The 18,153-nt window shown below is 31.2% G+C and overlaps 1 protein-coding gene across 1 annotated transcript; it reads right to left on the bottom strand.

Moving 5' to 3' along the window:
* Nucleotides 10,168-10,605, bottom strand: LOC109327103 (LOB domain-containing protein 2-like). Its single transcript, XM_019560136.1, has one exon. The coding sequence runs from the start codon at nucleotides 10,603-10,605 to the stop codon at nucleotides 10,168-10,170; it is 438 nt and encodes a 145-aa protein (XP_019415681.1).

Below are 18,153 nucleotides of genomic sequence, written 5' to 3' on the forward strand. Positions count from 1 at the left end.
TTTGACATTTTATGGTTTGTTTGGTTGCTGGATATGTTTACTCTCTATGCTATTTTTTTAATTTTGCTTATTTTGTTTTTAATTATGTCAAAATAGCTTATTTGGTTATTTATATGGTTCTTGATCATATGAGATTTTCTGGTGCATAAATTAAGCTGGTTATTGCACTACATTGCTTATTCTGCTTATTGCTATTTGATATGGTAAATCTTGTGTGACGTTCACGTTTCCTATTAGTTATTTTATTGTATGAACAAGAGCATTTGTTCAAGCCACCAATTATAAGACAAGTTAATAGTTAAATCCCAAATTTATTCATTAACTTCGTTTTATGTTTAACTACATATGTCTGTCTACTTTTGACATGTGTTATCTTTTTGATAATGTCAAAAAGGGGAGAAAGGTTGTTTTGTTGTTGTTTGATTGTGCAGATTGATCTTAATTTGCTTCCGAAATATTCGCGCTTCATACTATCAATCAGTGCAAATACATTCTTCAAGCTAATTCATCAAACAAGTGGTGTAGTGTTTGTCATCATCAAAAAGTGGGAGATTGAAAGTACGCATGTCAAGAGGAGTACTTTGGAAAGCTGGCCCACTATGTGTTTTGATGAGGACAACTTGTGTTTCATAAGAGCTTGAAGATCATCAACAAATCAACGTGCTTAAGCCTCAAGATTGGTATTAGACTTAGACTAGTAATTAGTTTAGGTTGAGTCTAAGACTCTAAGGCTTAGGTAAACTCAATACATGTCTCATATGCATAAGAGATATGCCATTGATAATATGTTCATGCATCATATATATACATGTTATCTGTGAATCCTAGGCATAAACTTAGTGTTGAACATGTATAAGTTAAGTGCATAACGTATTTGAGTATTGCAATTTACAAATACACTTAGAATATGTAGTTAATCGATTAAGGTAAGTTTTAATCGATTAACATAAGTTTTTGAAAAGCAGTTGAAACGGAAAACTTGGAAAACTGATTCAGTTACAATTTTGTATCTCGTTAATCGATTAACCAAGGATTTAATCGATTAATTGGGCTGCAGAATGGTTTCTTTATAAGCTGCGTTTTCAGAACTCAAGTCATAACTTGAATGTTAGATTTTAAGAGAGTTAGAGCATATTTTTGTGTTAATTGTTGCATCTATATGAAATTGCATTTGTGAGATTAGAAGAGAGAGAATTCTATACTTTAGGATTGAGAGGCATTACATGTTTAATTTCTCATCATTTCATCTCATATGTTCATGCATTTCTTGATGTTTTTGGAAAGATTTCATATTCTGTAAAATCTGTTTTAGAACTCATGCATTATCATTTTATATAAGACTTGTGTTAGAGTTGTAGAGTAAGGTCTTAATTGTTTTAATTTGAGCATTGTAAGTGCTTTAGATTACTCTATATTTTGTGTTGTAATTTTGGGAATCTCTAGGTGTCTTACCACCAACGAGATTGAGTTGCGTCTTCATTAGCTTAGAGATCTTGATAGAAAGAATAGGTTCTTGGCTGGGGCTACACCGCAAGAAAGGTTTTCTTGGGCGGTAGGAAGTGAGTCAAACCAAGGGATAAGGTTCTTTAGTTTTCAAGAAAATGTCTAAGTGTTGTAATTGGAAGAATTTTTTGTAAAACGTTATTTCGATTATAGTGAAGAAAAATCTCCCAGATCAGCCGGGAGGCTTGGATGTAGTTTGCAAGTGGACCTGCAAACGAACCAGGATAAAAACCTTGTTGCACGCTTTTCTTTCCCTCTCTTTATTGCTTTAATCGATTACTTTGTATAGTTGTATTAATTGTAATAATCTGTTTCTATACTGTACTATTGTAACTTTGATTTATCTGCTGGCTCTGTATATTTGCTTCGATCTCAGTTGATTGTCGTACAAGAAATTGAATTTGTTTGTGCTATCTGAGTTGTTTTAATCGATGAAATTGTTTGCGTTAATCGATTAAATTGAGGGTTTTTCAGCATTGCATGTTGTTTTTGAAAAGCGGATACTTTGACCGCTACACCTATTCAACCCCCATTCTAGGTGTATTGTAGCCATTGATACCTAACATGTGCCATCACTGCCAAATGGGTTAGCAGAGCCCGTATGTATTCCCTTTCGGATCACGTGGATATGGTTGAGCTAACACGACGTACTAGCTCTGATACCACTTGTTAGGTATCAGTGGAAGAATACACCTAGAGGGGGGGTTGAATAGGTGTGGTGGAGCTCAAGTTCCGTTTTTTGGGGTTTTGCACACTTGCAGAAAAATGCCTTGTTAATCAATTAAGCGTTGTTCATAATCGATTAAACATAGTAAAAAACAAAATGCAGAAAATCTTGTTTAACAGCTCTTTTTCAAGGCAGGTTACGAGAAATCAGGCAAGGATATAACATATATTTTTACACAAAATTAAACTAGTTATAGCACAGAACTAGTATCAAATTATCATGTTATATCATGCAATATTACAACTTGAAATGTAAAAGAAAAAGGGATAGAAAATATTGCGCAAGGATTTTATCCTGGTTCGTTTTGCGGTCCACTACAAAACTACATTCATGCCTTCCCTTCTGATCTTGGGAGATTTTTTTCTTCACTATAGAACACAATGTATCGTTACATACATGCTTCCAATTACAATACTCGAATGCTCTTTTCTTGGAACCCAAAGAACTTCGTCACCCTTGGTTTGACCTTTCCTAAAATCGCCTCCCAAGAAAACCTTTCTTACCGTGATTCGGCCCCAGCCAATGTATCGCTCTTTATCCCAAGACCTCCAAGTCTTTGTGAAGAACACCTTACCTAACCGCAGCTAGGATTTTCCTAATCCTTGAATTACAACGCTTTGAGTTATAAATTGAGTACTTAATGCTCGGATTTTATAAAGATCAAAGACTAAAACCTAAGCAAGAACTCACAAGACTTCCCAGTCTAATATGAATGTACATGCATGAGGTTTCTGAAATTATGAAATAATTAATAACAATCTCTTTTCTTTCCAAGAAACACAAGAATGATGCTAGAAAGCTTTTCAAAGAACATGCAATATGAATATGAAACTTAAAGCCTTAACATGATCTATTCTTTCTCCTGATGCAACATGCAATATTTTCTCCTAGATATAACAGTGAGTAACTCGAAAATATGCAGAGAGAATGATGTAAAAATGTATGGATTCTTATGCCACATATGTTGAGATTTCATTAATAACTCAAGTATTAATCGATTATAACCTAAGTCTAATAAGTCACCACTTGAGTCATCGGCATGTTGTATGTTGAATGATCATCAAGCTTGTTTTCATGTTGGTCTTCATGTCTGTCTTCATTAAAATATAGATCAATCTCCAATGATGCACTTCACTTTCAGCTGTCCATCACACACAAAATCTCTCCAATGGTCGACCTTCCCTAGATTTGGGAGTTGTTAGGCACATGTTTGTTTCTCGGTCACTTACCTGCACACCCACCAACCCAACAAACTTTATGTCTGCATTGTTTTATTTACAGCTCGTTCACTTCTATGGTCCCCAATCAATTCTCTTACCAGAAAATCCAAGCCAAACATGTCCCACCAACTTTAGGTATGCCATGTAACTACTATTTTTATTATTTTATTCTTCATATATGTAATTTTATGTTATAATAATAATCCTATTTAATAACCATGATGATTCCAGCAACCAAAGTAATTTACTTTTTTTAAAATATATAAACAGTTTTTTTAAAATGTTTTTGTCCTTTTCTTTTTAAATAAAGAACCCTTAAATCACTGAATGAGTATACAATATATTTTCCTTAATATGTCAAATTAAAATTAAAATAGGATGTCCTATTTTCATGCAACCAAAGATTACATCCCATTTAGTCATGCATAAATATAAATCATTTTGCATACATTACCAATAGCGCTAATGGGTTTAAAATTGCTTTCAAAGGTGATTTTATTGGACTTGGCTTAAGCAACCTAAGAAGGAGAAAAGAATATTGTTATTATGGAATACCCTTTTGTGATAAAGACTAAAGCAGAGAATCTTGTCACAATGATCGATTTTTTAACCTCAGGAACGGGTTTGCAATCTTCCCTTCATATGGAAGCCCTAGTTATCCAAGATGGTTCATGTTGTTCCTCTACTCCCTCCAATGCTATGAATATTCAAGAGTTAGAGAAGATTAAGGTTACCTAAGAAAGGATCAAAGTCATTGAAGATACAAATTCCTATGGTATGGAGGATGTCACAAACTTGTGTTAGGTCCAGATTTGGTGATGCCTCCAAAGTTCAAGATGTCGAAATTTGAAAAATATCAAGAAACATCTTGTCCCAAGGATCACCTCACCATGCATGATAGGAAAGTTACTCTCTACATCAAGTATGAAAGTTTGCTACTCCATATCTTCCAAGTGAGCCTTACTAAGTAGCCATCACTTGGAACCTACATCTTGAACGTTCTCATATTCGCTGTTTCAAGGATTGGTGTAAAGCTTTCCATAAGAAATACGAATATAATAATAAACTAGCTCCTGAAAAGATGTTACTCAAGAGTATGTCCAAGAAAAGAGATGAGACATTCAAGGAATATGTACAAAGATGGGCAAGAATGACAACTCAGGTAGATCCCAAGTTGTCTTATGAAGGGAATTCTTTAATGTTTATGAATACCCTTTAACCACCATTCTAGGATATGATGTTGAGAAATGTCTCTTCAGACTTCCTTCCTTTGATAACCAAAGGGGAGATAATTGAGAACCACCTAGGGAGCGGTAGGATTGAAATGGACTCAACCAACATGGTAAGTCAAAATGATGCTTCAAGTGAAGAAGTGGAGGAGGAAACCTGAATCATTGAGATCCTCATCCAACCACAATTGCCTTATTTTCCAAAAACATCATGATATACCCTTATTGGTGATAAAGAAAGATAGACACAGAAGCAGAAGAGGAAAAGTTTGTATGACTCAATTCTTATGTCCTATTCCAAATTGTTGATACAACTCTTTTCGGAGATCCTTGTTGAATATTATTCACATGAAGAAAGTGGAACCTCCATAGCTGCAAGGATTAAACCCAAATGCTCACTGTGAATATCATTCAGGGTTAATTGGTCATCTTACGGAGGAGTGTTATCAGTTTAAAAGCAAAGTACAAAATCAGATTAACTCATTCTTGATTCATTTTGAGAGAGATGTTAATTTCATCAAGAATTGCACTTCTTCTCTCTCCAGTGGATCTCCTTAATGACACTTCTACTTCTTGAGGTTGTTGAGTTTGTCCTACAATTCTCTCATGAAAACCTCACCTCTACCTGCTATCGTAATAATGTAAAATATTCATATTTCTCTCTATGAATAAGATCTTGCTCCTATCTTTGGCTAGGTTTTGATGAAGATATCAAGAATAAAAAGAAGAAAAACGATTGAAGACCTCTAAGGCTAAGAAGCATGCTCTTGAAGTTAACATGACTTTTCGCTTTCTAAGTTATGTACTTATATCCCAAGTCTTCTTACTTAAAATAACAGTCAAAACTAATGCTCTTAGAAAATTTATTGGAAAAGTTAGCTTGGTTTGAAAATGATTTAAAAAATGTGAAAATAAATTTTCAAAAAGGTTAGGAATAGGTTACTCGAACACAATAATAGGTTATTGGGACAGAGTAACCAGTTACCTAAGGAGAGCAATAGGTTACCAAGAAAAAATAAGGTAGATTAACTAATTACTCAATCGAGTAATCAATTACTCATTGAGTGAAGTTTTAGATAACCAGTTACAGTAGTCGATTTGGAAGCAATGTCTCACCAATCGACTTCTACATCTTGGAATGAGTATATTGACTTGTTTGGAACCTATTTAAAGGCCTTTGGCATTCAGATTCAAAATCAATCGGTCACAACAACTTTCTACACACAATTTTCAAACAACTTATGCAAATTTCCTACTTTGTTGAATAGTTGTCTAAGTGTTTTCATACTAAGTTTTTTGCACTTGGTTTTTCATATAGAAAATACTTGAGAATTTGTGTATTACTTAGAGTCATTGGCTTACAATGATTTAAATCTTAAGCATTACAAATTCCTAGAAACTCAAAGACCAAGAGACGAGTTCTACATATGTCAAAATTCTGTAAATTCACTATAGGGTGTGGTGAAAGGAAAGAGTGATAATATAGAAGTGGTGTACTTCTAAATTGGTAAGTTTGGTGAGTGATAATCTAAGACAAAGTCTAAGAGTTAGATTTTTATGTATTAACATTGGTCATACAATTAATCTCTTGTAGTTTGCAAGAGTACTAGACATAACCTTCGGTGGATAAAAGGTGAACCATGATATATAAGTGTTATCTTTTTTATCTTACTTTTTTAGATTATTCCCTTGATTTTTGGTAAGTCTTATTTAGCATATCTGATTATTACATTTTTAAGTGTAGCAAAAATCTACATAAAGTTGCAGAAAATTCATATGAGAATCTACGTATCTGATTATTAGCATATTTGTTGTAGAATGTTATGATTTTTGGAAAATTCGTATATGAGAATCTTTATCGAGTCTTAGGATTTAGATATATGGAATGCAATAGAAGAGGATCCATAATTTCCTAGCGTAATTATAAATGGAGTTAAGAAACCCAAGCCAAAAAGGTGTCTGGAATGACGAGGACAAAAAGAAAACTCATGAGGGGACTGAAGAAGTCAAGAGGGTAAGGTTGAATACTCTGTCGCAAAAGTACGAGATGTGCAGGATGAAACCGAAAGAGAAAATTCTCGATCTACAAAAACATTTTACTCATCTCACCAACCACCTTAATGCTCTAGGAAAAGTCCTATACAATATTGACCTTAATCTTAAAGTCCTTAGCTCTTTAACTAGAGTTTGGAATCCAAAGGTAATAGTCATATAAAAGAAAAGAAGCCTTTTAAACATTTCCTTTGCTACTTTTTTTGGTAAATTACGGAAACATGCGTTGGAACTCACCCAACTTGAACAACATGAAGAGCAAGAGAAGAAGCAAAAAATAACATATCCTTAATGGTGAAGCAGATTCATGTGAAACATCTGGAGAAGAGTCAAATTAGTATCAAATGAAATACATGAACCTGTTGGTCAAGAAGTTCAGCAAGTTTCTCAAAAGAAACAAAGGCACTAAGGCTAGCCCAAGTAGTAATAGATTCATAAGGAGCAATGGCTGCTATCGCCCCTTTAATCCATATTCAATTTTTTTAAATTTAATATTAAATTAGTGTTATTATTCAAAATTTTACTTTAGTTTTCTTTATTTAAGTATTAAACTATAAAAGAAAACATTTATTATTATTTATTTAAAAATAAATATTTAATTTATTAATATAAAAATAGAAAAAGAATCAATTAAACAGAAATAAGAAAAGAATTACATGTGATTTCCATGTGAATGTTTATACTAGCGAGATCTCTATAGTGGTTGATGATTGAGAGTACAACATTGGTGAGAAGTTACAGTCAACTGGTGGCAATACAAGCCACGTGACAACCATGAGATGTTGCAGAACAACATATAACATATCTGTATGGTGATGACATGTATCGACAACAGAGGTAGGAACACAGATCGCTTACTCAAGCAAAACTGAACCAAGTAGGTGGTCGTGACATGTAGCAAAAAAAACTTGATGCAAGGACATATGTGTTCTTGGTGCTAATGTGAGTATGATATATAAAATGAGTTTTTTTTTATTTCTCCAACTATTCTAATGTTTCTTTTGTATGTTTCTCTTTAAGACGAGGGGATCTATTTATAGTTGAAAATATGGGTTATTGGCCAATTAGTATTCCATGAATATGCTACAATTTAAGTAGTGAAAGAATCTACTTAAAATTTGTTAAATTTTAAAAGATTTTTTTATTTTTATAAAATGACTAGTGTACTTTCTAAATTTACTTTTTGACCCACTGTGACTTTATTGTACTGTATTGATAAAATTGTCATCCTTTAAACAATTACTAAAATACAAGGTTTCTGAAAAACTATTTTGATTAGGAAAATGACCCAGTGCCCATATTTCAAATGGAAATTAATAAAAATAAGTAATAAACTTATGTCTCTATGGAAATTATCAAAATGTCTCAAGTTTGAGAAGAAACTTTAATGATATTATAAAAGCACAAAAATTAATGTGATAACCATAATTGATAAAACTAATTACGTGACTTTATAAAATCATAAAAATGACCATTTTGCCTCTATTTATATTGAAATTATTAACGACTTTATAAAATCGTAAAAATTCCTATAATACATCTACTTGGACAATAACTCATAATATATTTGTAAAGTCATAAAAATTATAATAATACCCATAAATAAATAAAAAGATTATTAAACTTTTATAAAACAAAAAAAACAATCATAATGTCCCTTGTGAACAAAAAATATCATTTTGTTCTTCATCCTTATCTCCCAATCTAGTGTGCAAAATAAGCTAGACAAAATTAGGTGTCACCATAAAAATAGGAGCAATTGAGCCCTCCTTAACTAAATCTCCAATGTCAACAAATGGAACCCCATCTAGAGTAGACCTAGTAAAAAACGGTTCATCAAACACCACATGAACAACAACTATAAAGTTTCCTCATTGCCTTTTTTATGCCTTGAACATCCTCACCCAGAATTATCCACTTGAAGAGAAGCTATGAAATTTCTCTTCCTATAACTAGCAGCACATCCATGAAAAATTCTCCACCTGCCCTACCAATCAATGGTTTAAAACACCACCCACAAAAACTACCATCCAAAAGAGCCTCACAAAAATATAATCAATAATTTCAACTTTCTTCTCCTCTCATCTAAAAATTGAATACCTTCATAAACCACAAAAGCGCAATTTGTTTCCTTTCAAAGAACTTCCAAAAAGCCGTACATTTTAACACAACCTTCATTGACAACCTCTATTTTGCCTCCTATAGACTGTTACATCTTGATTTCTTGACTCCGTTGTAAAACAAACTAATTCCTTCTCTTGTTGTAAAATAGTGACCCTGGCCGCTTTACCCTATACACATAACTCTCTTTGCATCTTGCTTGTCTTTCTTCAATTTAAAAATTACATTAAATAATTCAATTCCATAGGGAACCTTCACTTCCTGTAAATGAAGATATAATAATCTAAAAGACCAGTTGGACATAATAATGTATGTTCGTTAAATTTATGTGGTTGGATACCTTAAGCATCAATGTTGGTATCAATTTCCGGATTTATGTGTATATTAGATATTTGATCCTTTGAAAAACCAATAAAAAGAGTAATTTCACAGGGGAGTGGAGAAACCGAAATCTGGAATCTCAAAGGGAGAAGGAACCTATTCCTTTGGGAACAAGAGGAAGTAGTGGAACTCTTAAAAGTTCTCGACGATACAAGACTTGAACATGACTCTAGTGATTGGTGGGTTTGGATTCATGAGAATGGTAGACAATACTCAATTCGTAATGCTTATCATGTGCTTCAAAAGGAGGATTCTTTTGGTGACAATGGTTTTTTCAGAAGATTATGGGCTTGCAATGTCCCATCTAAGATGAGATGTTTAGCATGTATTGCGAAAATAACGCGGAACCATAAAATGAATATTGTGAATCTTCATTGCATGCTTAAAGGATTACAAGTCATATGCTTATATACACAATACAAAGATAACTTATGATACAAGTAACAACTAAACAAACTCTTAACAAACTAACTAAGATATTAATCACATGTGCAAAATGTGCAAAATATGCAAAATGTGTCATGATAGCTTTGATCTCCAATAGTCCCCCTCAAGCTGGAGGGTAAATGTTAATGACTCCAGCCAGCTTGATAATTTGATTTGATAACAGTGTGATGGATCGGAATCTCGATCCTCATGTGATTGGATTTTCTCAACCACTTGATTATTTTTCTGGTCAGAAATCTCGACCATATTCCTATGGTTTTTCCATGGTTTTACAATGTTGGAGGATTCTTTGAGTATGCAAAAGAACCCAAGAAAATGCACCTCTTCTTGTTCTTTGGACAAGATTGATATTGAGATGATTAGAGTGTGTATAGTTGTTGATCTTGTTGTTGTTGTTGTTGTTTGATTTGTTGATCTTGATGTTGATCTTGTTGTTGTTGATTTTGTTGAACTTTGGTGCAATCTTGTTGAATCTTCTCTTCTTGATTTAGTGCAGTGTTATCATATCAACTGCTTCAAAACTTTGAATTGCTTGTTGGGTCAATAAGACTCTATTCATGTCACACACTTTCTTGTATGCACCAAGGGGTCCATGCACAGGATCTTGCTGCCACATCATAGCTTCCCATTGGAAAGATTCAACTGCTTCATTTCTTTCTTGCTCAACAAGATTGCTAAGCATCTTGGTCATGATGTTGTACCCAAAAACCTTGTGCACTACAAAGTACTGTTTGATCTTTTTCGTAGGAAAATAAGGGGCAAGAACACAATCTTTATTGCACTTTTTCTTTAGATGCCTACAAGCAGCACATGCATGGCGACTTGCATTGTTTCCTTCCCCTTCTTCTTTGTTGGTATATCTTACCATTGAGGGTGTGGAATATGGAGATGCATGTGAATGTGAAGCAGATGGTGGAGGAGGCATGGAATATAAAGGAGGAGGAGTTGGTGGCACATTTGGAGAGGCTGATGGAGCATAGTTTACTGTGTTTCAGTCCTTTCCAGCTTCCATAGCTTTCTTCACAGTAATGTCTTCTCTCTTCACAAGCTTCTTCGCTTCATGTTGAGTTGTTGGCGATGATTCTTTGTTGAATCTTGGAAGAGGAAGATAATAATTTTAGCGAATGCGCAGCGGTAACCAAAGCCTTCAGGACGAAGGCTCTGATACCATATTGCGAAAATAACGCGGAAGCAAAAAATGAATATTGTGAATCTTCATTGCATGCTTAAAGGATTACAAGTCATATGCTTATATACACATTACAAAGATAACTTGTGATACAAGTAACGCCTAAACAAACTCTTAACAAACTAACTAAGATATTAATCACATGTGCAAAATGTGCAAAATGTGTCATGGTAGCTTTGATCTCCAATGGCATGGAGAATAAATATCATTGGATGATGTATCAACAAAAGTGAATCTAGTTCGAGGAAGTGTCTTAGGAAATCAAATGACATCTCAATGTGTATTTTGCGGCACAATGGATGAATAAAAAAATTACTTATTTACTCGTGCTCTAAGTCTTATTGTGTTTGGAAAAATCTTTACTTAAGGTTTGGACTTAATTATTTCCATGATGTTAAGAGTCATATCTTTGCATGCTAATATATTAGGGATGGAGAACAAACACAAACAAAAATGGATGTCTCTTTGGTTCGTTGCTATTTGGACAATTTGGTTTGTTAGGAACGAAATCATTTTCGAGAACTCTCGGTTTCATCTTGACGAGGTAATGGATTTAATTTTCTTGAATTCTTGGAATCTTCTCCATGCTTATTACTCTAGTTTTAAATTCTCTTTTGAGGAGTGGGCATTGAACCCGTTTAATTGTATCTTTGGTTCTATTATTTAAATAATTTGTGGATATAAGTATCAATTGTTCTTCTAACATGAGAAATTTCTTTTTAATGAGTTTCATTGCTTAACAAAAAAATAATAAAAAGAGTAAGCTATATGAAGAGAAACAAGTAAATTTCATTTAAGTTATATATTATGATCAGCAAAGAAACTAAAATTGTATTTGAAAGTTAGGTAGGAACAGTAAGACTTAAAATAAGAGGCATGGAAACAAGAAGAATCCTATATAATTTATTTCATAAAAGCTTCCATATATGGAAACATATAATAACCAAGCCTTAATCGATCCACTTTCAAAAGTGAACTTTATTATTTTATTAATGACAAACATGTCTCTACAAGCATTAATAAAAACAAGATGAATTTAAAGGTGAAATATTGGTAGCTTTTCCTTGAACGTTATTGCATATTATAGACGCTGGCTTATTTGGATTCACTGAAGTTATATTGATTTCTTTCAATATGATATTTTCGCACCCTATTTTGGCACAGTCCAATACAATTGCATTCTCAGTAGTACATGTTCCATGGATATCACTAAATGTGACATCACTCACTTTTATTGCTTGTGGCTGCAACCAAATGAGAAATGAAATTATATATGCTTATAGAGAGAACTTACTCAATGAGTAAGTTTAAAAAATATATTTCACATCTTAGGATTTCATTCTAAAGAAATCTAATTATAACTCAAAAATAAAATAAAAATAATTATTGAGAAAAAATATTAACCTGTTCTTTACTGTGAGCATAATGTTGGTCAATATAAATAGGGTAGTTTGTTTGTTTTACAGTAATATGCTCGAATCTGACTCTCTGGACAGATCCTTTTGAACCCTTCATAATAGACAGAAATTTGGTTAATAATATCAATTTCAAGATCTTTTATATATATATATATAAAAAGAAAGTTTCTTTTATTTCAAAGACTTACTGCCCAGGTCTTGATTCTAACTCCTCCAGTAGCTCCAGTGATGCTGCAATTCCGAACATGAATATCACTTACGTAATCCTCTTGTCCATGGCCACCTACACTCCCTACACTGATTGCAAGAAATGAATGGAATTATGTCTAGTAATGAGAAATATTCAATAGCCAATCTTCAATTATTTTAAGTAAAAAGTTCGATGCTTATTTTTATATCTCTAGGAAAAGTTCAATTTCTCTCTTGTTTTTTTTATGTATAAATATGGATGGCTTAATACAATATTATTCGTAAGTGGTGATGATGTGTGTATTTTTAACAAGATTATTTTTGGACATGACCATATACATATGTTGTCACACCACCATAAGAATGGGACTAGGATTCAAATCTAAATTTTGAATATGGTAAATAACTAGACATATAATTTACATTCATGATGAGTATATTTTATAAACCTGATGCCGTGACCAGGTCCACATTGAATATTGCTAATGTTGAGAAATTTTGTGCCACCTTTAATAGCAATGCAGTCATCACCTGTATAAAAATGACATAAAATTATACAACTATACTTGTAAAGCATTGATCAAAAATCTGTATTGACTTAGAGCAAAATAAAAGTTTATAAACATGAGGGTGAAGCTTTACCAGTTCCAATAATAGAGTCACGTATGATAATTCCTTCTACATTCGTGGTATCAATTCCATCAGTGTTTCGACTATATTCTGGGGCTGTTATATTAACACCTGAGATTATAACGTTTTTGCTATGAAGAACATGTATATGAAATCCGGGACCGTTAATATGAGTAAGTCCACTTAGTTGAAGATCATTGCATTTTTCGAATAAAAGTGCCTGCAAATCAAATGCGGAAAAAGATTCAGTAAATATTTTCCACAATTGTTTTTTGTAATCCTGAATTAATGGAAATTGTTCTCTAACCGTCGGTTTATGTGTGCATCCAGTAGTGAGCTGCAAGTTTAAAATCATGTAGTTAGAAGCTTACTTTTACAAATATTTAAGCACAACACCAAGAATTAGATTACCAAATTAGTTTAAGAAATAGCTTATTCACAAGCTTTCATATTTAATGCAAAAATTATAACACAATACGGAAATGTTTTATGTCATTACATTTCCCCACCAATCCTTTCCTTGACCATTTAGAACTCCAGATCCATCAACTGTCATGCCATCAACGTCTTTAAATTGAAGCCAATGTCCTGAACATGATCCCCACTTATCTCTCACTGGAGCAAGTAGGTTCCCCAAAATCTGCATCCACAAAGAATTAAATATAACCTTCTGTAAAATTTAGATAAAAAAATAATGTATGCTGCATATTATTTTATATTTATTATATTAAGAAGAGTATTATTTTGTCAACCTACTTTGATCAATTTGCATTCTTAATCTTGTGAGAAACAAACCTATTTGGGTACTTTTATTCATATTTGGAATGAATACTTGATTGTATTATTATGTTTGGAAAGAATAAACTCCCAAAATCACAATATTACCACAAGCACTGCTGTTGTAAAATTTGCATTGATAAACAAAAAACTTCGACCAGCAACAACTTTCAAGATAGCTCAGCTGTAAGTAGCTATTAGACGACTATATTATTTTCCTCATGCTAGGAACTGGTATAATACTTCTATATATGGTGTGGCATGTAATTATTCTTTAATGTAATTTTACTTGTGGTGATGAAAGTTTTATAACTTTACGAAAAGAACATTTTTTAGGACTATGTGGACAATTTTAATTTCCAAAAAAACTAAATTGATGTGTACATTTTTTTCCTACAAAACAATTTGGATATTAATTTAATAAAAATATTGCCATACAAAAAAAATTAATAAAAATGTTCTTGGAGACTGTAAAACTTGTACCTGAATATGCACTTTTTTGGAATTACAAGGACCTTTGAATATATTTTGCTTGACATAAAATGTATGCCCGCTTGGTACTAATAGTGTTGGAATAGTGGTGCTTTCTTTTGTTCCACACATAGCTTTCCATGCTTTATCAAAAGCCTAGAGAAAATAATATATTATTAGGTAATTTAATAATTAATGAGTGGTTTTGCTATATTATGAATCACGATTAATTATATCCAATAACAGAAATCAGTTACATATATCAATTATTACCAAGTGACACGTACCAAAACCTAGAAATAGAAGAAAAAAATGGAGAAAATTATTCTCATGAGAGATTTCTTTCAAACTTATAAAGAAAAAAAGCATCAACAATCACAATAACAACTTTGTGTCACTCTTTTCATTGATTTAAGTAATTATTGAATAAATTATAACTTTTAATTGATCAACAAGGGTAGCACATAGTTTTGTTAGTAAGACAACAAATGTTTTCCAAAGTATAATATGGGGCTGGTATGTAGAAGTACTCTCCCAGTTTTTACTCTTCTTCTTAAATATATGGAAAGATAAATGTATGTAGAAAGACTAAATGTATCAAGTGAGAATGATAATGTTGTCAGAGTGAGAGAATTAGAGGGTAGAAAATGAAAAATAGATTAAAGTTTTATTGAGTTTTCACACAGTATGTTAACACGAAAGATGTAAGAATAACAAAAGATATCTCAATTTGATGGCCATAAGTTTAACAACACAACATTATAGTTTAAGGATTGCAAAAATAATTTCGGGAATAATTTGATGGAATGGTTTAATCTCAAAATAATGTTTATAAGAATTCTCCCAGTTAAGGATAAAAGAAATATATGTTCCAAATGAAAAACATGTAGTTGTTATTGCTACCAAAAAGAAAGTATGTAATTCTTGCCAAAAAGTATAGCATTAGAAAATTAAAAAAATCCTTAACATTTTACATCTTGTCAAGTGAAAATTGGGATAATAAAAGAAGAAAATGGAGTTATATATGTACATCGCTATCATCAGATTGACCATCTCCTTTGGCACCATAAGAAAGGACATCAAAAGTACCCTGTCCATTTGCAACCCACAAGTTGCATGAGGCAATAGAGAAGACCAACAAGCTGATTATAAGCACATCCTGTAGAATCAATATTTGTTAAATTAAGATAATAATAATAATAGATGTTATTTGTTGACAATAACTAGAAAACTAAAGAGGCAACTAACCATAGTATCTTATGTGAAGACCTAAAAATATCCAGGAACTAATATGTTTTACACAATGATACACATATTTATATATATATATATAGCCTAAACAGTTGGCATGATTTAAATATAAGATTATAATATATTTTAAATTCATAAATCTGTTAACATCCTAATAACCATTTTCTATAAAAATATTTCTAAAAACTAAAAAAAGTAAGACATATTATAATTTTAATGGTTAAAATATATAATTTATCTCATCATATGAAAATATGTTTTATTCTCTTGTTTAATAAAATAGCATTAATACACCTCAATTAGTACTGATGAGGCAAGATCTTTGCAACAACAAAAATTAGAAGCAAACTAATTGGACATAATCGCAAATATTATTATTAAATTCATATTAGGCATAACTTTTTTCGCTATTTCACATACACCCATCACCATCTTGCCATCACTCTTCACAACTGGAACTATTGTTCTTTGGTTGATTTTTTTAATGATTAATAAACTTCTTCACAGCCAGACTTGTAGCTTAAGGCGACTAGAAAAGAAGTAGAACTCCATTTTAACATCATTGGGAACCGTGAGTACATTTTTCATAGTTAAAATGTAGAGCACTTTCTTTTAAGCTTAATTTGAAAATATGGTCTTTCAACCTAAATTTTGAGCTCGAGAGTGGATTTTATATATTAGGGAAGGCATTAGTACTTCGTCTGCCCATTTAAAATCATAATATCGCTAATGGCATGAACCTTTATATCCTTAATTAATTTATTAAAAAATTAATATTGAAACAAAATATTTTTTTTATTTTTGTGTTTAACAATAGTTTATTTTGCTCTTACTATCCCTAAGCGTAGTAGGGAAATCATGACTGCATAGTTCTGGGTAAAAGATTAATTGATTTAAAAAATAGCTAAAATATAGTTAATTCAATTTAGTGGAAATAATAGCAAAGAGACGATGTTGATTGTAGATCGACTTTCTACTTCACGCATAAAATTAGAGACAACATAGACCATAACCAAACTATAAATATTCCAATAAATCTATTATGATTTTAAAATAAAAGTAACCTTAAATGAAATTAATAGCAAAAGATAATATTAATTATAGACTGAATCTCCATTTTAGATAAGAAGTTAGAAACAATGTGCAATGTAACCCAACTATACAACTTCAATTAAATTTAAAAAGATTAACAAATTTAAAAAATTAGAGAAGGGAAAGTGTTTAATTAAATTTAATATTCTTTAAAAATAAAATAATATTTCTTAAATAGAATTCATAGTAGAGAGATGATGTTTATTGTAAAGTTGACTTCCCACTTTAGGTAGGAAGTTAGAGATAACACCAACCATAATCCAATTATTAAGATTCCATTAAAGTAGTTAAAATAATTTATTTAAAATATTTCTTAATATATAACTTATTATTATATATATAATTTTAAGAAAATAAATTAATTTTATAATTTAAAAATAAATAAATTATCTATGTATATATTATAATTTATTTATTAATTATTAATTACATTATATTCATAGAATAAATTATAGAGTGAATTACATTGTCGCCTCTAGAGTTTAGTTAAATTTCCTCAACATAATACCACTATTTATATACACACATTATAATAACTACTCTTAAAAGAGAAATAAGTGTGATCATGTAAATAAACACGATGTAATGGATGTAATTAAGTTAATGAAAATACATTATAGAGTAAATAACACTAACACCCCTCTGAGTTTTAGCGAAATTACGCAAACCATCCCTCAATTTTCTACACCTACGCAAATCCCCTAATTTTTATAATTTCATTACACGGACCACCCCTGCACGGGAAATAAGTGTAATCTTTTAAATAAAAAATGTGATAAATGTAATTAAGTTAAACAAAACATGGTATATTGTGGAAACAAATCTAAATAATATATGAGTCGATACCTCTTTATTATTTTTTGTTCTTTACGATATAGTATAAGCGTAATTTAAACAATATATCTTTAGAATTGTTGATGCATTTTGTAATAAAAATAATAAAGATACACTGATTGGTATATTATTTGGATTTTTCTCATAATATACGATGTTTTGTAAAACTAAATTGCATTTATTACATTTTTTATTTAAAAAATTACACTTATTTTTCATGCAGAGATGATTAGTGTAATAAAAGTATAAAAACTATGAAAGGTTTGTGTAAGTGTAAAAAAGTGAGGGGTGGTTTGTGTAATTTCACTAAAACTCATGGGGTGTCAGTGTAATTAACTCTACATTATATTGTGAAGACAAATCCAAATAATATAAGTGTCAATGTGTCTTCATTATTTTTTGGCTCATTACAAATGCATCAATAATTTTAAGTAGATATTTTTTTAAATCACTTTTATATTATATTATAACGAACTAAAAAAATTGAAGATGTATCGACTAGTGTACTACTATATGGACTTGTATAAAAGTATACCATATTTTTTTAACTTAATTATACTTAATACAATTTTTTAAAGATTAAATTTATCTCTTTTCAAATGGGTAGTTATATATATATATA

The sequence above is a fragment of the Lupinus angustifolius genome, chromosome LG02, assembly GCF_001865875.1.
Source record: "Lupinus angustifolius cultivar Tanjil chromosome LG02, LupAngTanjil_v1.0, whole genome shotgun sequence".
In the NCBI taxonomy this organism is placed as follows: Eukaryota; Viridiplantae; Streptophyta; class Magnoliopsida; order Fabales; family Fabaceae; genus Lupinus; species Lupinus angustifolius.

Excerpts from the sequence above, each read along its gene's own strand:
- LOC109327103 (XM_019560136.1), bottom strand. The coding sequence starts at position 10,605 with ATGCCTCCTCCACCATCTGCTTCACATTCACATGCATCTCCATATTCC.